The 24,124-nt window shown below is 46.8% G+C and overlaps 1 protein-coding gene across 2 annotated transcripts in view; it reads right to left on the reverse strand.

Moving 5' to 3' along the window:
• The window catches only part of SLC4A9 (solute carrier family 4 member 9), a 38,965-nt gene that overhangs the window by 9,532 nt on the left and 5,309 nt on the right, over nt 1-24,124 (reverse strand). The window contains exons 2-15 of one of the 2 annotated variants that reach the window (XM_083519120.1): nt 23,251-23,411; nt 22,548-22,697; nt 21,884-21,945; nt 20,293-20,450; nt 18,817-18,904; nt 17,822-17,976; nt 16,699-16,815; nt 16,307-16,481; nt 15,425-15,558; nt 13,933-14,204; nt 12,936-12,991; nt 11,060-11,245; nt 9,572-9,685; nt 4,463-4,624 (exon numbers count right to left, since the gene is read on the reverse strand). In XM_083519120.1, coding sequence (XP_083375246.1) covers nt 4,463-4,624; nt 9,572-9,685; nt 11,060-11,245; nt 12,936-12,991; nt 13,933-14,204; nt 15,425-15,558; nt 16,307-16,481; nt 16,699-16,815; nt 17,822-17,976; nt 18,817-18,904; nt 20,293-20,450; nt 21,884-21,945; nt 22,548-22,697; nt 23,251-23,411 — 1,990 coding nt within the window. Of the gene's footprint in view, nt 1-4,462; nt 4,625-9,571; nt 9,686-11,059; nt 11,249-12,935; nt 12,992-13,932; nt 14,205-15,424; nt 15,559-16,306; nt 16,482-16,698; nt 16,816-17,821; nt 17,977-18,816; nt 18,905-20,292; nt 20,451-21,883; nt 21,946-22,547; nt 22,698-23,250; nt 23,412-24,124 lie in introns of both variants that reach the window. The other variant, XM_083519119.1, reaches the window with a different exon arrangement.

Below are 24,124 nucleotides of genomic sequence, written 5' to 3' on the forward strand. Positions count from 1 at the left end.
GAAAAATCAATGAGGATTTTTTTTTTAATTCAACACATGGAGAACTGAATTTACAACTGGAAAAATTATGAACCAAGAGAACTGAAATGAACCAAGAGGTCCTGCCGTTGCTCGTTAGTAGCCTGCCCACGTAACCTCACCAAAGACATTGCAGATGCTGTGGCGAACAAGAATGTGCATGTGATGGCGGTGCAATTCCTATCCAACAGCCCCGTTAACTATAACATGGTGAAAGCTTTTATTAAGCAGCATCAGAGACTGAGGGGGTTCGAGAATAAAGACAAATTAATATGATATCCAGTCTTCTGTGCCAGCTGGACTCTTGTACCTGTGGAAGTTGCATTATAGCCAGAGAAACATTTTAGACTTTGGGTGGGTGAGGGGGGAAGGAAGGAAACTAGAAGAATCACCCTGTCTCTTTCTGGACATCATCTTCCCCTACCCCAGGTTTTACAAGTTAGAGGCACTTTACTTTGTGGAATGAATAAAAAACTAAAAGGTGCTTGGATCGTGTCTAGGTGACCATGGAAGGAAATTGCAGCTGTTCCCTAATAACCTCAAGCCAACCTTGGAGTGTTATTATTGTTATTCTTTATTACCTTTATGTACCATCCTATGGGACGCAAGTGGCGCTGTGGGTTAAACCACAGAGCCTAGGACTTGCCGATCAGAAGTTCGGCGGTTCGAATCCCTGCAGCGGGGTGAGCTCCCGTTGCTCGGTTCCTGCTCCTGCCAACCTAGCAGTCTGAAAGCACGTCAAAGTGCAAGTAGATAAATAGGTACCGCTCCAGCGGGAAGGTAAATGGCATTTCCATGCGTTGCTCTGGTTCGCCAGAAGCAGCTTAGTCATGCTGGCCACATGACCCGGAAGCTGTACGCCGGCTCCCTCGGCCAGTAAAGCGAGATGAGCGCCACAACCCCAGAGTCGGTCACGAATGGACCTAATGGTCAGGGGTCCCTTTACCTTTACCTTTACTGCCCTATAGCCACAGGTATAGGATTACATAACACAAGCCAGGTTGCCCTTTTTATATTTTACCATAGGAAGGCAACACAGGGAGCTGCCATACATGGAATCAGATCAGACTGATCTTGTTCAGTAGCGTCTACACTGACTCCACAGGGTTTTAGGCTAGGGTCTATTCCAGTCCTATCTGGAGCTGTCAGGGACTGAGATCCTGGGATCTTCTGCATTCAAGGCTTATTTTCTACCACTGAATTACAGCCTCTTCTCTTGACCATCTTGAACAACCAGCTGTTAGAATGATGGGTCACAGAATCGTGGAGTTGGAAGGGAGCCAAGGGTCATCTAGTCCACCCCCCTGCAATGCAGGAATCTCAGCTAAATTTGACAAATAAAATAAACCAATAAACAAAGAAATCCTGACCATGAGAACAGAGTGAATGGCAAGAGCCAAAGACTGCTTTCTGTCTCTTGTGGTAAAAATGTATGTTGGACACACATACGTTTTGGAATCTTTGTTGTATCTGCCAATGCAAAGGACTTAAGGGCCAGACACCAGCAGCCAGCCAGCTCAGCCATCCATCTTCCCTTTGGGGTGCAAGTTCTGTCACATCTCATGCAAACCCCAACTGCTGGGCATCTACTACAACCTTGGTCTAAAGCACTATCCTTGAGCAACTTTCCCTTGAACATAATCCCTCTCCCTCGATGGCTTGTTTTAAGCAAACAAACCTACTGTCTCACTGAGCACAGAATGTGAGGTTTAGAAAAGCATTTCCTAGGTCTCCATGGATGTTTCTAGGTGGCTGTTTCTCCAAGAAAAGAGAATTAAGCTGAACGAGAAGTGTTTCGTTGGCCTTCCAGGCTAATCCTATCTGTCCATTTGGTCTAGCCATGATGGGTGCAGGGTCTGGCTCAGGCCCCGCGTGGCTTGGGATACCATGTGTGCTGATTCATTGAACCCTAACCCTTGGCTCCCTCTGGAAGAGCTTCTGCCACGTCAAGAAACTGGCAGTAAACAAAGCAAAACACAGGCGCACGCACAGCTGAAGTCTGAGCCAGCTAAACGCCAGCAAGGGCGAGAGGCCACACGGCAGAGAAATGCCAGGCACTCCCTCAGACAACCCAACCAGAGGAACCAGTTTCTGCTCACACAGAGGAGTATGGATAGAGCTGCAGCCCATTAACCCAGCAGGGAATGCTGTGGGAAGAGCGGCTGCTAAGCTCTCTACTCCACAGAAGGGTGAGACTGGTGGTGCACACCTAGAAACACAGCTAGACTGTTCTTTTTTGCAATGCAGATCGAATCTGGTTGGAGGGGGCGGGGGGGCACACCAGAATGCCGTATTTCATTAAACAATATATTGGACAGATACAGGATTGGTATGGATTGCGGCGGACGTAATGTGTAGTGCTGGTTTTGACCTTTAAAGCCCTTCATAGCCTAGGACCCTCGTACCTACAGGACCGCCTCTCCCGGTATGCCCCATGGAGGACCTTAAGGTCCATAAATAGCAACACCCTAGAGGTCCCAGGCCCTAAGGAAGTTAGATTGGCTTCAACCAGAGCCAGGACCTTTTCAACACTGGCCCCGGCCTGGTGGAATGCTCTGCCTCATGAGACCAGGACCCTGCGGGATCTGATTTCTTTCCGCAGGGCCTGTAAGACAGAGTTGTTCCACCTGGCCTTTGGCTTGGAATCATCTTGATCCCCTTCCCCTATTTCCTTTTTCCTTTCTCCTTCTGTGATGGAACTCCTATTTGGTGGGGACTTCCCTGGCTTTTTCTGGCCCACGTAGGACCAGTCTGGATAGTTGGCCTTGGTGACGGTTTGATGTTTTCATCCCCCAAAAGTTTTTGTTTTGAGTTTCTACTGAAATGAGGCTGCATTTTAATGTTGTATTTTAATCTTGTTTTAAGTTGTATTTTAATCAATTGTTTTTATACCTGGTGTTAGCCGCCCTGAGCCCGGTCTTGGCTGGGGAGGGTGGGGTATATATATATTAATAATAATAATAATAATAATAATAATAATAATAATAATAATAATAATAATAATAATTATTATTATTATTACACAGCTTCCCGAACCAATGGTGGGAACGCACTGGATACAGAATAAATGGGAGTGTGTACACAACCTGTGTCTCTTTATTAACCTATGCTGATGTGGAAGGAACTCTGCCCTCACTCCCAAGGATGTTGGATCAGCTGCTTCAGGAGTGGGTGGGTAGCATTTCTAAGGGAGATACAACAGGCCCGCGAACTTGCGCCTGGGCTTTGCACCTGACCATTTGCCTATCTTCAGGTTTTGAAAGACAATGGCCAGGCTCTTCCCAATAACCGAAGGGCCTCTCAGTTTTGTGTGTAACTTCGCATAAGCAAGACTTTCAGCACAATCTGGGGTCCAGCACAGAATTCAGAATTCTGATTTTTTAAAAAGAACATTTTAAAGCTTTGTGGTTTTAAGAATAAATCAATATTTTTAAAGGGCTCAAGGTATTGCCTTCTCCACAAGCATGAAATACTGGCTTCAGAATAAAGCACGCAAAAGAGGAAATCTACATAAATCACTAGCAAATTTGAGTTATCATATAGGCACTGGAGTACGAATGAACATACATAAAATATAAGGTGGACTAAAGGTGGAATAATAGCACAGGTAATGAAAGACGGTAGTATGTTTTCAGGTACTGTATAGTTAAGCCAGATAAGACAAACCACATTCCAACATTACAAAGCCTGAATATTCTAATTACTAATAAAATTAATAAAATGCAGCAGAGAGACGAACATGTTAAAGTCTCTGATGCCAAGATCTAAAAGAGCTCTACAGTGGTAATAAACAGTTCCTGGAGGGAAGAGTCAAGCACACAGCATGGCCCCAGATAGTCACGAGTGATACTTCATAATACTAATTTGTATTATGAAGCATCAATAAAAGTGTACAATAAAAGAGGTAGGAGGTTATCAAGAGAAATAATAACTGGAATGGGGAAGAAAGAACCCTTTAAAATAGTGAGGAGGGGGGGGGGACTTTGCACGTGCTCCACTTCCAATGGTTCATATAATTTAGCAGACGTTTTCACAAGGAAACTACAGGAGCAAACCTTTGCTTTAAAAAGAAGAGTTAAGCAATTTCCATGCACCAAAAAGCATGAAAACTACAAGATTGTTAGTTGTGACAGGCTACCTTGTGACTGTGGGGTGACTGATAGGTGTAGGATGAGGGAAATATCCAGCACTCAGTGCATCCAGCACTCAGAACTAGGAGATGGGCAGCTGACAGAAATCTCAATCTGTCTCCTCCGTTTCTTCCGATTTTTTTAACTGACGTCACGCCAGAATGATGTCTGCAGCAGCTAGAACTGGCGCATTGCAACCTCTGAGGTGAGTCACAGGGACAGATTTGCTTTGAAGCAGATGTTCAATGGCTGTTTACTTCTTTGGAAAAATCTATCACAGCACATACCTGAGAGAACGCCAGCCCAGCACTGACCTGAAGCTTATACTCCTTGCGGTTGAGAATGACAGCTGTTATTTGCTGGTCCATGAAGATGAGGATAATGACCAAAATGGCAGGCACTGACGATGCCAAGCATATCCACCAGGAGTTTGCTCCAAACGGAAACACAACCCAGCCTCTCTCAGGGTTTGTAGGCTGTAGAGAAAAGGTTGATTGGGAAAAGTTAGTAGGGCCCAGGCTGGAACGAGGGCAGGCGGCAAGAATTTCAGCCACAGATTTGTTGAGCTGCCTCCTCAAGCTCTCTGTGCCTCCACTCTCATCTGAGCACACAGGCAGGGCTGCAAGGCTATTCACAGAGGGTGGCTTTCCAGCTGATTAAATTACAGAGGGCTTGTTTTCATTACATCTTGATAGTGTTTTACAGGTCCTGTGATTAGAGTTACATGACTTTTTAAAAAGAAAAACCACCACCACCATTTGATTAATGCATTCATATTCCATATATTCTAAATAAGAATTAAATAAAACATTGGGCCTTGCTCTAGACTGGAGTCTAGAGCAGTGTTTCCCAAAGCGTGTGGTCTTGTTCTTTGTGGGGCGGTGGAATTACCTAAGTGGGTGCTAAGAGGCAAGGGGGTGCTGGAGATGTAAATAACTACATCTGGATTTGCTGGATCAATTTCTTCCATTTTGTTGAATTAGGACTCAGCTCCATTGGCAAAGAAAAACCGCTTTATATGCGCTGGATATGCATTATAACACTGTGACACCAGATGGTGCTGTGGAGCTCCATTTCTGCCAACCCGATTTCTCACTAGGCGTTTAACTAAAACACTTCTTTGATGTGCCAAGATCCAGCCTTAATTAAACTACATAGTTTTAACTGGGTTTTCAATAAATGTGCAATTAATTGTTTCTGTTTGAATTTTATTGTTATTATCTTCCATAGGGGGTTGTGTAAACCACTACTGTATTTCGATTAATGCTTTCTATAAGGTGGAGCTTATGGGGATGATCTTATGGAACAAAGGGGCAAGTGGACCCAAAAGTACAGAAACCGGTAGTCTAGAAGATGCAGCTGGCTTAAGGGTGGCCGCCAGGACGAAGGCCATTTGTCCCAGCCTCAACTGCTGGTTGAGGCAGAAGACTTATCTGAAGCTCTGCTTCTGCATCTGAAACGGGCTCATTGTCTTCTTTTCCCTGCCAAGGGATCCCGCTTGAATCCCAATTCATTTAACGTAAGACTGGCAGAGAAATGTCGGGCGCCGGTTACTCCAAGTGCAGAAGCACCTGCAAAGCCAGCCTCCTTGGTGGTGGCTTCTCAGACTCTGAAATCCCTCCCTGGAGAAGCCAGACTGGCTCCCTCCTTGCTGTGCTTCCTCCTCTGGCAGGTGAAAACCTCCTTAGTCCAACAGGCTTTGGGGAACTGACTGGTTTTAATTAAAGGGCTGGAGCTGCACTGGTTTTTTTATTGTAAATAAAAAAGACATGCAGATAATTATCTTTTATATTTATGTGTAGCTTTAATTCTATAAATGTTTGAGTTTTAGCTGCTCCTATTTTATCTGTAAGGCACCTTGATTCCTTGCCAGGGAAAAGGGCTCAGTATAAATGAATTAATAGTGATAAGGATAATACTAGTATATGGGGCCCCCGATCTTGGCCCTGGCGTTCCACCCACATTGCACAAGCTGCTTCTTGGCTGCCTGTTAGGAGGAGAGACCATGAGCTCCCTCCTACGCCCCTCCTTTGGCAGGCAGGCAGGGCTGCTCCCCACAAAGCCTCAGTTAATCCTTCACGCCCAGGCCTGCAGCAGGGCAGCTCAAGCTTGGCCCTGATCCACCAGCCAACTCCTGCTTCCCTGCTCACAGTGCCGCTGGGGAACAGCCATGGCAGGGTTGCTTGGCTTTGGCTCAGTTATGATGCCTGTAGTCTGTGCAGACCTTGAACACCTTAGTTTTATACCCGTCTAACTGTCCTGGGCCCCCCCAAAGAATCCAGGCAACGGAAGCCTGAGACATGCGTCTCTCCCTCCCAGGGGTCCCTGGGGAGTGGGGATGGAGTGGGGATGGAGTCAGCAATCTTTCAGACATCAGGACATTGCCCCGCGTTTGTGCTAAAGAGTCTAAGACAGCAATTCCATTTACACTTACTTGGGAGTAAGTCCTACTTAAATCATTGGAGCTTATTTCTGAGTAAACATAGACTCGGCTATAAAGCTACGCCATATATATTTGTTGGAAGCAATAAATGAATAATTGATCCGTGTGCAGGAAATATTTGTAGAGTACCAAACAAGACAGAAGATACCGCCCTGCAAAATTTGCAACCTAAAAGGTGGCTGGCTGTGCACAGCTCTGATTGGCTGAGACGTTGCAGCGCTGTCTTTTCCTCCCCAGAGCACTTCTAAACTACAGTACCTGAAAGTCGATTGCATCAGTGTGCAATCAGTGTGTATTTTATTTAATAAACCAACATGCCACACGGAGAGGCAAGACAATCAATTTGAATCCACGCTCAGTTTGCCAGTCAGTATGGCTGTTATTTGTAGTCCAAACACAGGAGATTCATGGGCTTAACGGTGGGGATATCCGGCACTTCTTGAGTTTGGAGTTGTTGATTTATGTATCAGTGTAGCTGCCCACAATGTGCAGCGCTTGTCTGAACTCACCCTGTACATGGTGAGTTCTGTCAGAGGCAGGGCCAGGCAACCACCTCAGGGAGCAGGATCCACAGGGGCCGCAGATCTGGCGGACGGCTGCTTGGTGAATATGAGGTGCTGCTCGTCTCCTCCCCACCCCCGCTGTTCCCAAAATACAGTCGTGCCTTGGTTTTCAAACAGCTTAGTTCTCAAACGTTTTGGCTCCCGAACATCGAGAACCCGGAAGTGACTGTTCCGGTTTGCAAACAATTTTTGGAAGCTGAACGTCTGACGGGGTTTCTGCAGCTACTGAATTGCTGCAGGAGCTTCCTGCAGCCAATCAGAAGCAGTGCTTTGGCTTAAGAACGTTTTGGAAGTTGAATGGACTTCCAGAACGGATTCCGTTCAACTTCCAAGGTACGACTGTAGATCTTTCCCCCCTTATTCCTGATTTCACTCACCCCTTCTTTCCTGCTTGGGGGCGGAGGGAGGCAGCATTTCGTGGCTTGCCTCAGGTGCCAAAATGTATTGGGCCAACCCTAGTCAGAAAGAGACCTTCCTTCCCATCACAGCAATCCCTCCCTTTGGGGGCAGCTGCCTCAAGAAGCCATGAGTCATAATCCTGAGCCCCTTTAGCAGCAGGCCACCTCCTTCATTTCAGTGCTCCTGCCCTTTTGCCTTTAACAGCAGCTGGAGACAAAGCAGAGTCTAGAAGGTATTGCATTCGCCATCACGCCCATTCTATTTCCATGGCAGGAAAAGCTTCCATTGCTCCACTTCTGCGTTCCAGGTGGCTTACGGAAGCCCAGGAGCATCCCATGACTTCTCTCACTGTTCTTCCCCAGTCCCGTAATTCCCCCCTCCCCTGTGTGGCTGTAATGAGCAGCACTGCAAGTGTGCTACACAGGGACAGCTGCTACCTCTCCTTCTGCTGCAATGGAGAATTTCTGAGGTACGTGTAATTTATCCAGGTTCTGCCTAGACACAGGAGGTGTGCCCTTTTATACCCAACAGACACTATAGTTTGGTGGTTGAACTTGAGAGCCAGGAAGTTCCTGGTTCAAACCTTGCTGTTAAGTCACTAGGTGACTTTATGCAAGCCGTGTCTCTCAGCCTCAGTTCTCCATCTGTGGCATGGAGCTAGTACTGCTGACCTTCTTCACAGGCTGCTTATAAGAATTACAAAATTGCTGTGTGTTATTACTCCTCTTGGCGCACTTCCAAGAGGGACAGAGGGTGGGTCAGTCAGTCAATCCCTAAGGAACCAAGAGGTATAAATGGGCAAATTTTCCACAACAATGTTAGCAATATGTTGCATTACTTTTATCCTGTCCAGGTGCAGAAAACTGGTTCTTCTCTGACTCCTGCCATTTTTGCCTTCTGTACTGAGCCAGTCAACAACGTGTTACTTAATTCATGTTAATACACACTAATTAAAAGTATGCCCATTGCGCAGCATGAGACATTCACACCCACACAGTGACGTGGCTCTTCCCACTTCCTTTTAAGAATAGTACTGGTGCTACAAGAGACCCAGAAACTGCACTGCACTGCCGGATCTTTTGTTTTATCCCCTGCTGTCAAGAAGGCACAGATGATGCCCAAATAACCTGTGCTGAGCTCAGGGACCAGAGATGGACTACAGATGCCAAACAGAGCTATTGCAAGACATTCTTATTTTGAATAGGCTGTATGAAACTACAGTCCCCACCTGGCCTTATCACCCAGCCTTCAGGTTTGTGGGGGCTGGGTGGCAGGGACCTCAGTCTGGATGATGCCTTGAGTCCCTTCCCACAACTTGGGGTCCTATATCTGTGGGGGTAGAATGTATCAGAGCAAACTTTATTAAGGCAGTGACTTTGGCTAGCTAGTTAAGCACCACAACTAGTGTTACTTTGTGCCATAGAACAAATGGGTGGTCCTTTCCCCCCTCCCTCACCTAACTGGTAGGGAGGAGAACAAAAGCCAGTGAGCTGGGTCAGAGGAGGCTGGAAGCTGGAACCCGACACACGCTTGCTCTGTGCTGGAGCCAAAGCCGTGGCAGATGAAGAAGCAAGACCTTCAAGGGTGTTGATGCTGTGAGCTCCTCCATCTTATTCTCAGGTTGTACATATGTGTAAATAATAACATACACCCCAAAGACATCACAGTCTCTGCTGACCTTCATTCTAAGGAAACAGAACTCTGGGCAACTGCTGTACCCCTGGAATTGCTCAACTCTGAGATTGGGATGGCATACGAAAGATCCAAAACATTTCAAGTAGTTAAACATTAATGCTCCCTAAGGAATTTGTTTTGCAGAACTGCCTTACCATTCTGCCATCTTGGAAAATGTGATCAAAAGTGCTACATGCAGAGAAATTCTTTACTTAAACTTCTTTCTTATGTAATCCTCTCACACCTTTAAAATTCCACAGAAACGTATGGCCCCAGACGCAACATTTGCACTTATTCTGCACCCTAACAGAGCAACTCTTTGGCATGCTCCAAGCCAGGCCCACCTTGAATTTGTTGGGCACAATGAGCTTCGGGGTCTCCAGTCCAAGGGCAGCATCGATTCCACAGAATATGAGGATAGCTAGGATGATGGAGAAGTCGCCCACCAGCCTCCGCAGCTAAAAACCAAACAAAATAATTGCCATGAGATTTGCAGAGCAAGGTTTACACTTGCAAATATGCAGAGTTAAGGTTAGTGTTCCCATTCCAAAGAAGCCCTGGACCTGGACTTTAATAAAATTCAGAAAAGTCAGGAGTGAAACACCTTATAAGGAAGGTTCCGATAAAAAGTGTGTGTTACTTTCTATAAACCAAGATGTAAAATTACACTTCCTTTATAACTGTAGATGTTTGTGTGAGAGGATGGTGGACTCTGGAAGAGGTGTGTGTGTGTGTGTGTGTGTGTGTGTGTGAGAGAGAGAGAGAGAGAGAGAGAGAGAGAGAGAGATGGAACTATGCAAAGAACGTGCAGGTGAGAGAGTGAAGGGATGGCAGCAGCAATCTAGCAAACATGCTCTGCTTTGAGGAGACAGGTCTGCATCCTCTCAACAATGGCCTGTTCTTTTCTTTAGTTTCTTTTTTGTGTGCTATTATGAGGGATGTAAATCTTAGAATGAAATATAAAATAAATGCTAAAAACAAGTAATGCCTATGCACTTATTGTGCAACTAACCCCCCCCCCCCTGGTCCCCAATGACTGTAAAGAAAAAAAGAAGAGCAATAAAACGGACAAGCTGCCAAGGGACACAACCCACGCTCATTCGAGAGCAGGAATCCTTACAGTGGGCTGCCCTTTGTCAAGGGAAAAAACCCCTCATTGCCTCCCCTAAAGTATCTAATGCAGTCAATGGGACCAACAAGCCTCACTCTGGACCATGGACACTAGGATAAGCACATCAAAAAGAAAAGTTAAGTGATGGCTGGCGGGAGGGTGGGAGGATAGGGGAGCAAAGCAAACAGACTTTATACTGAAACATTTTGTTTAGAATCATAGAATGGTAGAGTTGGAAGGGACCCTGGCGATCATCTGGTCCACCCCTGCAATGAAGGAACATGCAGCTGTTCCATACGGGTATCGAACCTGCCACCCTGGAATCATCAGCACTATGCTCTAACCAACTGCTCTACAGTCCTGGATTGTACAGCTGAGCTTTTTGCTTATTGAATATTCAGTTGGCCTTGGTGTCTGCTATGTTCAGAATCTGCTTGCAGATATAAAAAGCGCAGAGCTGAGTAGTTCTGCAGGGAATCCTGCTGGAATGGCCTCCTGCCTCCCCTCAAAGCCTCGGTGGCCCAGGGATGGAGGCATTCATTTCTCACTGAGCGCTGGGCAATATCTTCTGGGACCCAACTGAAGGAAGTAAGGAGATTTCCTGGTGTAGAAGAAACCAGGCACATGAAAGAACTTGGAGGGTGTAGTAGTAATTGCACATATTGAAACCACCTGCCCACCCCCTTATCCAGGGAATGGATGAGAGAGGGGAGGTACTCACAGCTGCGGGGAAATAGCGGCTGGACTTGAAGTTCTTTAAGGCCATAGAGCAGAGGAATGTTCCCAGGAACAGAATGTAAGACATGAAAGTGATGTCAGGCACGAAGTTGCAGCTGTTGCCCACTAGGTGGCCTCCGAGTTGTACACACTCTTTCTTGGTCAGCAGGGACCAGTTCCCAAACTCCGACTGCTGTGGAGAAGAAAGCAGCAATCTCAAGTATACACTGCCTGACTTAAAGAAATGGATCCCAGCCCTGAGCAAGGCGGAAAGATGTGCTGTTGCCTAGGACGGATGTTTTGTGGAATTGATCCCAGTCTCAAGCATCATGGTGACGTCTCTCTGTATGCACAGCATCCCTTTCTGCCTTTCTTCCCTCTCCCTGGTCCCCAGCTGCCCTGGGGCAAAGATTCGGAGCAGGGACAGGGCTGGCCAGACCAACAGGCAATGTGAGGCAGCCGCCTCAAGTGGAGGTCACTGGGATTCGGAGTGGCGGTGGCAGCCCTCTGCCTGCTCCCCCTCTTTTTTTAATAGATATTTATTGAAGTTTCAGAAATTATATACAAAAGAAAAACAAACAAAACACAGACAAAAAAGAACAAGTATAATTTCAATCCCTTATTTTCTTATGCCTTACTTCGCTGACCTCCTCCTACCTCCCCTTTCTGTATTCCAATTTCAAAATATTTATTCAGCAAGTCCTCTCCCTTAATTTCATTGAGTTTTAACCTTTCTTTTCTTTTAACTTGAACATTATTGCTATAAACCACCTAGCTTCTAAGCCGTCATCGTTCTAACATTCATTAATTTTGCAGTGTTTCTCATCCCTTTCTTCAGTTTATTTTTGATAACCTTATTTTCATTTAGTTTAGTTCATTTACAAAATCCAGTTTTACCTTATCCAAACTTAAACATTGAACTTATACATCAGTTCTTATTCTTAAACCATTTTTTCTAAGGCCGACCAAGGTTCCCTTCCACGAATTTCCCATAACAATGATAAGAAAAAATAAAAGCAACAGAATAAATTGTAATTATGAACCCTTTGGAATCCCAAACTCCACCCCCCCTTTCCCGGTTTCAGTCCCCCCTCTGCCTGCTTCCCTTCAGCCCTGGGGCTCTCCCCCTCCCTCAAAGGACAGAGCAGTGTGTGCCCTAGGATCTCCTTTGCCCCAGGTGTGGCGTCCCATCACCGACATGGAAGTGCCCTGGGCTTGTAGAATGGGTGGGTGGCAGAGAGGTCCATCTTTGCCCTCTCCTCCTAGGCCACATCTGAATGAGGAGCGCATGGAACATACAGAGATGCTGTGCATCTCCCCAGACCAATCCTTTCACCACCAGGATGCTGAAAGGACAGCCTTAGTAGGTGGGTTAAGTAAGGGAAAGAGTGTGTCTTGGCTGCACATCTCAAGGCCACAGTCACTGGCAGCCGCAGCCAGGACGACCCTTTCCCCTGCCCTCCCACAGCAGGCTCATCCCATGATTGCAACTTGCCCTCTGGGCCACTTCACCATTAACTAATAAAATGGGCAGGAGCATCTATTTGGGATTTGTTTTGGGGGTGGGAGTTATGGGATGACTCCAGAAGGACTGCAGAAGGGTCTAGCATTTGTGAGGCTGTGATGTTTTCAAAAGAACGACGTTAAATCCACATAAGGGTGAGGATGTATCTTGGCAGTGACGGCTACTGCATGATGACCCCTTGGCCATTCCACCTGTCCCAGCTATGACACCAGGAAATAATTCAAGGTCTCCAAGGGACATGGAGTTCTTGATCCTCCTTTGGTCGGTTGCATTAGTCACAACATACTGTAGGCTCTTTGGACCTTGGTTTCCTTTCATTCACATCCTAATCATTGAAAACGATTCAATTTCTTACCTCTCCCAAACTGCTGAAGGTCGGGAACAGTGTCTCGTTCAGAAGAGAAGAGTTGTCTGAAAGAAACAATGGTTAGGTCCAAGCTGTTTGAAAGACTATATTTCCTCATGCAACCTGCCCAGGTTTTGAGATCTTCAGGGGATGCCCTTCTCTTGGTCCTGCCACCCTCCCAGGCACATGGGGGGGTGCAGGTGAGGGCCTTCTCTAGAGAAGCTAGACCGGCTCCCTTCTTGCATTCCTTCTGCTGGCAGGTGAAGACTTATTCCAACAGACTTTGCTGAACTGAAGGTCTGGTGCTCTGCTGTTTTTATTGTAATTACCTGTCTGGTTTTAATATATTTTTATGTACACATAAATAGTTTTAATTTTATCAATGTTTAATTGGTTTTTATTTTAATTATTGCTTTCCCTATGTTTTAAGCTGCTCTTATTTGACGGGTAAGCTCCTGTTGCTTGGTCCCTGCTCCTGCCAACCTCTTAGTTCGAAAGCACCTCAGAGTGCAAGTAGATAAATAGGTACCGCTCCAGCGGGAAAGTAAACAGCATTTCCGTGCTCTGCTCTGGTTCGCCAGAAGTGGCTTAGTCATGCTGGCCACATGACCTGGAAGCTGTACACTGGCTCCCTCGGCCAATAAAGCGAGATGAGCACTGCAACCCCAGAGTCGGCCACAACTGGACCTAATGGTCAGGGGTCCCTTCACCTTTACCTTTTTATTTTTGACTGTAAACTGCCTTGAGTCCCTATCAGGGAAAAAGGCAGGTATAAATAAATAAAATGATAATGTAAAACATTGATTCATATTTTGGACCATTGTACAAGTCCACTGTTGCCTGAAGATGGGGGGGGGGCAGGAAAAAAACCTAAGCTGAAGAATTCCTCAGATGTGACCCATCATGGACCAATCGGACTAGAGATTCAGGCAGACAACAGCTTCCCTGCAGGGTTTCCAGCTATTCCAACGCACCCATTGCAACAAGCATGGGCTTCTCATCTCACCTCTCTCTGGCACCCGGCAGGTGCAGCTGTACAAGGTGACATCACTGATCTTGTAGTCCCAGTTGACTGGGTAGTGTTCCACCAGAGACAGCATCTTCTTAACTGCATCGTAGATGAAAATGAAGCTGATGAGGGCACAGAAGCCTTCTTCGGTGAAGCGTGTGAAATACTGCACCAAGTAACTGGCTTCGGTAGCCACCAGTATGAGGCCAAAGAAGGCCACCCAGAGGCCAATCCAGAGGCGGAATTCTAAGTAATCCAAGCTGTAGTCTCTGGAAGGAAGGAAGGAAGGAAGGAAGGAAGGAAGGAAGGGCCAAAAGAATATTCCTGAATGGGCTGCTTCACTTGCAAGAGAGCAGACAGTTAACCACAAGATGCCACATCCTACTCTAACCTTCTTGCCCTGGTGTCTCAACAAGGTAGGCACATAGCAGCTAAGGAGTTACATCTACAGCCAGTCTTCTGCTATTGGGAGACTGACATTTCAGCACTTTCTCTTGCCAGCTTGCAGGTCGGCTCCCCTCACTTACAAAAAGGTAGAAAGAGATGGTAGTCTGAGGCCACCTATTTCTCACATGCACACCACTCAGTTAATATCTGAAATTATCAAATTATGAGCAATGGAATCCATGCACTGGGATGGGGGGGGGAGGTAGAATGCACCCCTCTTCTCCCCAGAGGCACCAGCCTCTTCAGCTGTCAGGCTGAGCTGAAGGCAGCTGAGCAGCAATGCCTGGTCAAGACACTTTGCACCAGGAGACAAGCCCTTTGCTTTCATCCAGTGATAGCCCGCTTGCACTTGATCAGCTGAGGCCTCCTGCATGAACCTTTTTATGTTGGGAAGTTAAGCCAGGCTGACTTTCTTACTGGGCTTGACATACTGAACCGTGTTCTGTAAATGCTTTGACACATTTCCCAATAACAGTGAACATCCTGCTATGGAACTTTGTTACAATACAATTATGGCTGCAAAACACTTTTATGTACAAATAAGGAAGGATCCATTATCACCAACAATGGAAGAACAGCTGTTAAAACTGACTGACTTAGCTGGGATGGCAAAAATGACATGCTTTCAGAGGAAAGTCATTGTTAACGTTTGTTAAAGATTGGAAACTTCTCGTAGACTTTTTGCATGAAAAGAAAATGAAGTAATGATATCTGGATTTGAGGACTGAAGATAATGTTTGTTTATAGAAAGTGGCTTTATGAGATGTAATATTGGACTGGACAAAGTGAATATTGTTTTTATATCGTGGACAGATGAATAATCAGAAATTCTTTATTTTCTTAATCTTATTTTTCTATCATTTTTTTAAACCTATTTTCTTTAAATTTTAATTTTTCTTTTTCTATTCCTTTCTCTCCTTCCTCCCTCTTGAATATATTCAACCTCTCTTGAATAACCCCGTCATTCAGGGTCATAAGCAAGGACAGCTCCGACGGCTTGCTTCCAATGCGAACACTTTCCGATATGAGGGGTCTTACTTACTTGCTGAAGGAGTAAAGAAGCCGCTCAAAGACCAGGACAGGCCCCGTGCTGCTTAGGATGGTGAGAGGCTGGCCAGCAAACAGGCAGAAAAAGGCTCCAGCAAAAGCAGTTCCCAGGAAACTCTCCAGCACACCCTGAATCACAGGAAGAAGCACATGACTCTGGTTGGTTAAATGGCCAACCCCCATCTAACTGCTGCAGCTGGGCTGGTGGGCATGAGACCCCCCGCTCCTGTGCAGCAACCAAGGAGTGCCAGAGGTGCATTCCCTTCTCTCCCCCCCCCCCCGGTGTGCAGGGGCGCCGACTTATAAAAAATATTGGGGGGGCCCATACCGGGGTCCATACTGGCAGCAGGATGGCAGTGGTGCTTTTGCATGCAAGAACCGGCCTGCCCTCCCCAGGCTTCGCGCCGGGAGGCGGCCACCCCCTCCTACCAACGTCACCTTAGCCGAACCCAGAAAAAAAGCCCCGCTCCGGCGGCGGGAACTCCCATCCCCTCCATTCTCCCCTCACCCCGGTCCCTCGCCGGCGACGAATACGCCGTTCCTCAGCCCCGCGGCTCCATTCCTTTCTAAAGTCCCGCCGCTGGGGGTCTTCCTCTGACTGACCGACCTGCCCGCCCCTTCTCAGGAACTCCCGGTCACTTTGGGAGGCGCGCGCCAGTTTTTGGCAAGGTGCCTAATAATTTTCTTAAATTATTGGGGGGGGCAGAGCCCCCCCAAACGAATTTTTGAGGGGGCTCGGGCCCCCTCAGGCCCCATGGAGTCGGCGCCTATGCCGGTGTGCCTGTGCAGGTTGCTGTGGCAACATGAGGCGGGGGAGCAGAGGTGTTGAGAACCACAGAGCGCATGTGGGCATTGCCAGCAGGACTCTTGCTCAGACCTGCATGTTGTCTGTCGCATCTCCCAGCATCCCTCCAAAGGTGATGGCGTTGGTGACTGTGGCCAGGTAGATGTACAGGATGGCTGAAAGGCACTGGATGTTGAGGGCATCATAGAAATCGCTGCAGTACCAGCGGGCTTTTCTCTGGATATCCTTCACTAACCCTCCAAATAGTCTGCAGCAGGGAGAAAAGGAGAGACTTCCTTAATCTGGGGTTTTTAATTTGCTGCATTTTGGTCCCCCCTGCCCCTTTTCCCACCTCCCACTCCAGGCCAGTGCTGGCAACGATGCACAGCTGGCCTTGCTCCAGCCCTGTACCTGTGAGCCTCCCCACTCCAGAGGCCTGGCGGGAAGCCCCTGCCTACAGTCCCCCTCCCTGCCCTGAGTTTTACCTTCCGGTCCTCTTCAGCTCTTCACTGACGTGCTGATGCCCATGGGCATGACGCTCGTCCGCGGCAGACAAGTGCCCACTCGCGTGGGGATTCCACTCGCGGAAGTGCAAGGCGATCCTAAGAATGCAAGGGGCACCTTTCAGGATAGAGGCATTCTGGTTTGCAAAGAAGCAGCATTCTGCTGGGGGCTGATGATCCTCCTCTCTCCTCTCTATTCCTATCTGCCACTGACAGGCTCCAGTGGCTTGTATGGAAGATGCAGTGATACGCCCTCCATATGCCTCATGGCACAATACCCAGAGGAATAATGGGCAGCGTCATATCTGATCATAGAACTGTAGAGTTGGAAGGGAGCCCAAGGGTAAATCTAGTCCACCCCCTGCAGTGCAGGAATCATTGATCCAGCCCACATGTTAGCAGTGGTGGCAGCAGCATTACTGCAGGTTCGTGCCTTGCCCCCATCCCACCTCTTTTTTTTTATTAAAAAAAACCAAACCATAAAGGTAGCGCATACAGCAGGCATAGGCAAACTCAGCCCTCCAGGTGTTTTGGGGCTACCACTCCCATCATCCCTAGCTAACAGGACTAGTGGTCAGGGATGATGGGAACTGTAGTCTCAAAACATCTGGGGGTCAAGTTTGCCTATGCCTGGCACACAGCTTTGAAGTAGTTTGGTTACAGGAAACAATGGAACTGTGTGGCAGAACAGGCAGCCAGGATGCCCTCCAGCAAAGAAGAAAATAAAAACAGAACACACACAAGACCTGATGGCTGGAGGAACAGGGATTGTGTTGCCTGGCAGTGTCACAAATGGAGTGGAACAGGCACCTGCGCCTGCAACATTTGCATGCCTTGGGCCAGAGCGGCTGGCAAGGACCAGAATTTCCCAGCAATGAGATATAGAGGATGTTCACATTAGTGGCTTGAAACACAGTGAGGTAATTTGCCGCCCCCTTAATTTTTTATCATCTCTTTTCTTTTTTTTTAACATTTCATCCAAAACATAGATTCCAGAGCAGTGTACACGAATATAATCAAATATCTCTACAATATTAAATTTTAGCTAAAGAGATCTAAGAATCAGCAACTTTCTTTCCTGTTCCTAGCTCCTCTTTGCACATACCTCTTCTGTGGTGAAGGCAGGCATTTTGGGGGGGCAATTCGAGTGGTTGGGTCCCATTTGCCCGGGGGTAGGACAGTCAGTTCATCCAGAAACTCATCAATTCCTGCAGTGAGATCTTCTGCGTCTCTTGCTTTCCGGGCAACCCTTTGGAAAAGCTGGAAAGGAATGGTATTAGTCCCAGCTCTGCCTGCTTACAGGAAAGACAAATCACGGGAATGCATTCCGGGAAAGCGCAAGGGCTTGTGGTGGTTTTGGTTGCCTGCATGCAGCAAAACAGACTCGTGACCTTACACAATCTAAAATGTCAAGAAAACTGTTCACCCTTAAACGGAGGAAATTATGGACAATTCAGCCATTTGCTGTGTCAATGATAGAGCATTAAGGGGCTTACTGGGGCCAAAGTATCATCACAACTATAAAGTTACATGTTTTAATCATTAATTTTGCAGCTGGAAAATAAGTCACTAATGCATAATGCAGCTCCTTTCTAGCCTACGTAATAATTTGAAGTTTTCCTACATTATATGCATTATATTTTCTACATTAAAAATGCTCTGGGGAGTTCTTTTTATTAGTTTAGAGCAGATTTGCTATTGTTCTTTGCTACCTCCAGAAGCCAATTGCCCCCTCCAAGACACGTCAGTTTGAAACAGAAGGCAGGGCTGTATGAGGTTTGCTCAGTCATACAATAGTCCTTTCACAAAGAATATGGACAAACTATGTTCATAATACATTTCATGATAATTATGATAGGGTTCTGAAAAATATTGACAGCCCGTTAAAAAGTTTGAACTGGTGGCAACCTTACCTAGCAATCCAAGACCTGTTCCTCCCTGGGCAATTAGAAGATTGACTTTAGGGGTGCTAATCACCCGTTGACTTCTCCAGCCTTGAGCACCATCACGCTATGCCAGAACTGCAGTGTGCGGCACCTTCCCTAATTTTATGGCAGTGGTAGCAGATCTTTGCACCTCCCACCCAGAACCCAAACTCACCTCATCTGTCAGGAGAGTAGCCACAGCCCTGCCGATTTCATGGTAGGCCTTCACTTTGGCTCTGGGGCCCAGGAGGATGAAGAGGAACCTAGACAGAGTCACAGCAATGTCAAGAGTGGGGTCAAAGATGAGCCCATTTCCCTCCTTTCAAAGCAAGCAGCTCACTGAGGCCTCAATCCTAAACTCAGCACAAATTGCTGAGGTGAAGGGGCCTCAGGCGCTTTATTCCTCGCACTACTAAGGAAGCTCTCAGGCTGATCTTCTACTGTGCTGCAACACATTTGATACAGCGGTCAGAGTGAGAAAACGGTGACTCATTAGGCCATCTGGAACAGGTGACCTGAGGAACCAGTTAGGCTTGTCTCTGTAGGACTGATGCTCTAGGCTGGGGTCCTCAGTCTGGACAACTCTTTCCTCTATTTGCTTGACCTGAAAGCTGACCACCAGGCCACTTGTCAATGCTCCTTCCATCTCTGGTTCTCTTCATAGTTACCAGCCCACTCGGGAAACAGCCTGTCTTAACTTGCCTCTAGCCCTATGGATCTTGGTTTACCAGCACCCCCAGGTGTAGTCTGGCTCAGGGTTTGGCCAAGGACCGACAGAAGAAGATAGAATCCTGCCTAAGTGAGAATGCCCTAAACCAGAGATAGCTTTCCAAGTGTACTGGACAATAGCTTCCATCAGTCCCAGCTAGCAAGGCCTCTGTTTGAGGTTGATAGAAGTTGTAGTCCAACAGCACATGGAGGCACTATATTGGCTATCCCTGCCCTAAGTTGTGTGGAACTGGCTGCCATCATGCCGTGAGCGTAACTGGAAGGAGCAAGATGGCGGCCACTGAAATGGAACAAATTATTTCTCAAAAGAATGGGGAGAAAGAAACACCACAGCAATGGCTTGCCACTGAGCGTACTCTCCACAGTCCTGGCAAATACGGGATCTGGTCAGGATTGACTGCTGTTCACAGCCTTAGCATTGAATAGATTGAGAATATTTCAGAATGACCTGAAGTGTGGCCTTGTTGAAGCCAGTTAAGCAATTTATATGGTTTCCCACCACCTCAGCCCCTCAGGTGTTGCCATGCCTTGGGGCAACAGTGCATTGAAACACAGCTATCCAGGCATAGGTCAGCTGGCTGATGACACCTGATAATCTCTTGCCCACTATATCTTCAGGAGGTAGCACCCAGCTAGCTACCCAAGTGTAGGGTTGCCATATTTTGAAGGGCAAAAAAGAGGACACATTTGCCGACTTCTGCTTTTAACTATGGATTGCTATGATGACTCTACCAATTAAAAAGAGGATGTGTCCTGGAAATAGAGGACCTATGGCAATCCACAACTACACCCATCTAGTTGTGTATCAGAACACGGACAACTGCAATAATTTCCTATGCCAAGAACTGCAGGACACCCTTTTCACTCTAGCATGTACAGAGGAAACTTTGCTGTCCTGCCCCGCTCCCTGTTTGCTTCTTACCTGCTGGGGAAAGCAACTTCTGCTAAGCCCCCAAGAAGCACTGGTTCCTGCAGACGCACAAAAGCAACAAAAGGTTTCTCCAGGAAGCTGGCTTCTCCTACAAGAATGTTGGCCACTTCAGTCCCAGCTGGAATCTTCTTCTTAAAGTGATTATTAAGCTGCAGTGAGAGGAAAACCTAGGGTTGGTGATCCATAGCTCAGAAAGCAACGGTAAGGTGACAGAACATGTGCTGTGGACCATACAGAGGAGAGAGGGAGGCCTCAACAACCGTTAACTCTTTTTTTGTGGAGTGCCCAAACTAGGGAAGTTGCTGGTGACTGCTGCACATTTCTTGATCCAAAATAAAAGCATCACCTGGGAAGTTTCTCAGTCTCAATGGTACAGCCAACCAATCTGAACACTGCCAGGAAGATATCCCAAATCAGAGGTCATTCTAGTGATGTATATCTTCACTCACAATGAAGCCAGGCAGGGGCTACTGGGTACCCATGCATTTCACAACTAGGCCAAATTGCACACAAACTAAGAAACAAACATTTCTTTAAAACATACCGTACATTTTACTCAGCTGACAAAAACCAGTGAAATCAGCGCTAAAGCAGCCTGGCATAAGTGGCTCTCTGCCATGGTTAGGAAGAGCCTCAGCAAGTGCAAGACTGCCCTGCCCTGGCAAGTGAGGGCACTGCAAAGAGGTTCACTTTCCCCTTGCAGTCCCAGAGTCACTGGCAATGGCAATGTTGGCTGAATTGTGCTAGGAAGATTGTGTAAACCTAAAGTTCTGCTTTGCCCCTGAATTCCTTCTGCAAAATACTGACAGACTGGAAGAACACTCCTTCTGTTTAGTCGTGTCTGACTCTTCGTGACCCCATAGACCAGAGCACGCCAGGCACTCCTGTCTTCCACTGCCTCCCGCAGTTTGGTCAAACTCATGCTGGTAAAAAGCAATGCTTTTTTGTAGAAAAAATGTGCCAGAACTCACTTCAGTTGCCAACTCAGACGCCAACATTGACGCCATCTTGAAACTAAAATCACGTGACAAGATGTCGGACTACACTATCTTATAGGATGGTTCAGACTGTGTCCCCACATGCCTTCACTCATTAAAGGGGAGCAAGGCACTGTGTTCCGGCATGTTCCGCCAGGGAAAAAGCCCTGGTTCCAGGTTTGTGAAAATCAGGTGTTACTGGTCCTCTGAATGCTACTGAACTACAGCTCACAGCTGCCCCCATCCTTGACCGTTGACCATGGAAGTTGGGGCTGGTGGGAGCTGGAGTCCAACGACATCTGGAGAGCCACATCTCCCACCCCTAACTCTAACCGAAGGATACTTGCTTCTTTCGTGTTCCTTAACGTAAAGGGCATCCCTCCCTGAATGAAACCCCATCCAAACTTCAGAGCTGAGAGCTAGAAGCAGGTATGGTCTTTCAAAGCTATGAGGAGCTGATTGGACAGAATTTAAAAAGGGGTCCTGTGTGGAGATGTTTTCACACCAGGAAAGAGTCCTTGTAAAGGACCCGAGAGTCCTTGTAAAGAGGCCTTTGAGGCCTTTGAACCTTCCCTCTCTCCCTACATGCACTGCACATTACTTACCTGTTCCTTTAGGGGCACCTCTGAGACCTCACCCACCAGATCTGAGCGGCTGTTAGCTTTGTCTGAAACAGAAATTAAAAACCAAAACCAAAATAGAGAAAGCTCCATGACACTTCTAAACACAATTCCATCGAAAGACTACACACAGGAGCATATTAGTGAGTCACTACCCCTTCAAAAGGCGTTGCCTTGATACCTGGGATGAACAACCTGTGCTCCTGCAGATGACACTGGAATTCAACTCCCATTGGTCTCAGCCAGCCCAGCCCAGTGGCCAGGGATGGAGAGATCTGTAGCCCTACAACATCTGGAAGCTGCCAGGTTCCCTACCCCTGCTTTAAAAGGAGTAAATTATGTATAACTTCTAAAGAGGTGTGAAGATTAAAGCACCACTCTCCACCTGATACCTTAACATAGACCTATCATGGTTCCACCAGCGCATCTGAATCCAGTTATGCAGTCATTCCTCCTGGGATTAGTGTTTAAATGTACTCCAAATCATAAATAAGTCATACTGAGTTGAATAAAAGGAGGCAATCTTTAGTTTATAGGTAAGTGGATTTCTGGTGCCACCACCTGAACAGTGTTCTGCACACTGGTTGCCTGTTTGCTGTAGCATGGAGTTAAAGAGCAAGGGATGGGACCCAGAGCAAGGACTACTTACCAGAGCAGGAGGCCACACCCATCTCCACCAGCATCCTCAGCTGAGATTTGGTGATGTGGTGCTGAGGCTTGAGGAGCAGGACATACATGAGCTTCTTTGAGAGCTCTGGCCTGAGGGCATGGTTCTCTATTTGGGTTCCAATCACCTTTTCTTGAACACAAAATAAACACAAAGTGAGTCCTCTCAAAATAAGGGCTCCCCCCTCTCCTTTGCTGTAAACATTTAGAATCTTTGGCATCTACTGAAGAAGCCTTTTTATATTTTAATTTTTTTAAAAAAACTGCCTTACTAGAATAGCTGAAAAACTTTTAATATAAATCACCATCATGTAAATAAAGAGCAGTTTTCCAATGACATGGAAATGAATCTGTCCAGAAGGATTTCCGTACAAACCACCCATTATTGACTCTTCTGATAATCAGGGAGTCCATCAGTTAGGGTGGTCCCCTTTATAAGTTGCTGAAATTTTCCCTTCTACACAATGGAGGGTGGAGGTAGGGAACAGAATGTCGGCCACTGGGAAGTGAAATGAGGAAAGAACAGACAGTGGTGTTTACCTGAAAGCAAAATATGTTACAGTGACCAATTAATAAGCCGGAGTTGGCGATAATAACACTAAAGGAGTTGCAACCCCACTCGTACTTGACTAATGAGGGGCGGGTTTCTCTGAACACGCAGGGATCTATGCACACTTCCCACATACCAAGTATTTGCTTAAAATTGCGAGCTTCCAAATCCAGCAGGACAGCCCCTCTCTTTATACATGTCCGTAGCTCAAACAGGCTGTGAAGGGAGAGAGTTGTCACGTGAGGCTTGCTCCAGCGTTCTCCTCCATCTTCCACTTTCTCTTCAAACTTTATCCACCTCAATGGGAAAAAAGTGAAGGCCACATCTGAGATCCTTGTGCATGCAAAATTTCTATTTCCTAAGCCACGACCACATGGCTTCACCAGAATGTCTTATTTAATTTTCAAGTGACAAGATTTTGACTCTTGCACTTAAGGAGGAAAACATAAGAAATGACAGCTCTAGGATAATTAAAACTAGTCAGGATGAAGACATGAGGAGTTTGGTTTTTAAAAAAATCAAAACCGAAACTTATTCCCCCCAGGTTGTGGTCCTGACAAATATCACCTTGAAGTGTGTCTCTGCCATGAGGAAAGATGCCACTGCCAGGATTACAGTGCAGGAGCAAAGGGTTAAAGAAAACACTCTTCCACCCTCCATGGTCCTGATTTTAAAATGAATAAATACATAAACAAACAAACAAACAGAATGAATCACGCACACTGGCAGCCCACACGTGAATGTCCAAATTGGCGCTTTGGGGAAAGTGCGGGAGCATTGTTCCCTCAGCAGGTTTTTACTCTTCTCATGGTTGTTTGCTGGTGATATGCATGTAAGGGAATCCAACCCTGATCTGCGGAGAACCTTGCAGTGCATCAGCTACTGGCCTCCTTATCAGGCCTCAGCAGGAGCCAGACTCCAGGTAAGAGACAGGTAGAGTCCATGATTGCATGTCACCCTGCTGGCAGAAGTTGCGTGGGGTGGACAGCAATTTTCACTGATTTCCCCTC

The sequence above is a fragment of the Podarcis liolepis genome (genome assembly GCF_965112155.1).
Source record: "Podarcis liolepis genome assembly, chromosome: 8".
NCBI lineage: Eukaryota > Metazoa > Chordata > Lepidosauria > Squamata > Lacertidae > Podarcis > Podarcis liolepis.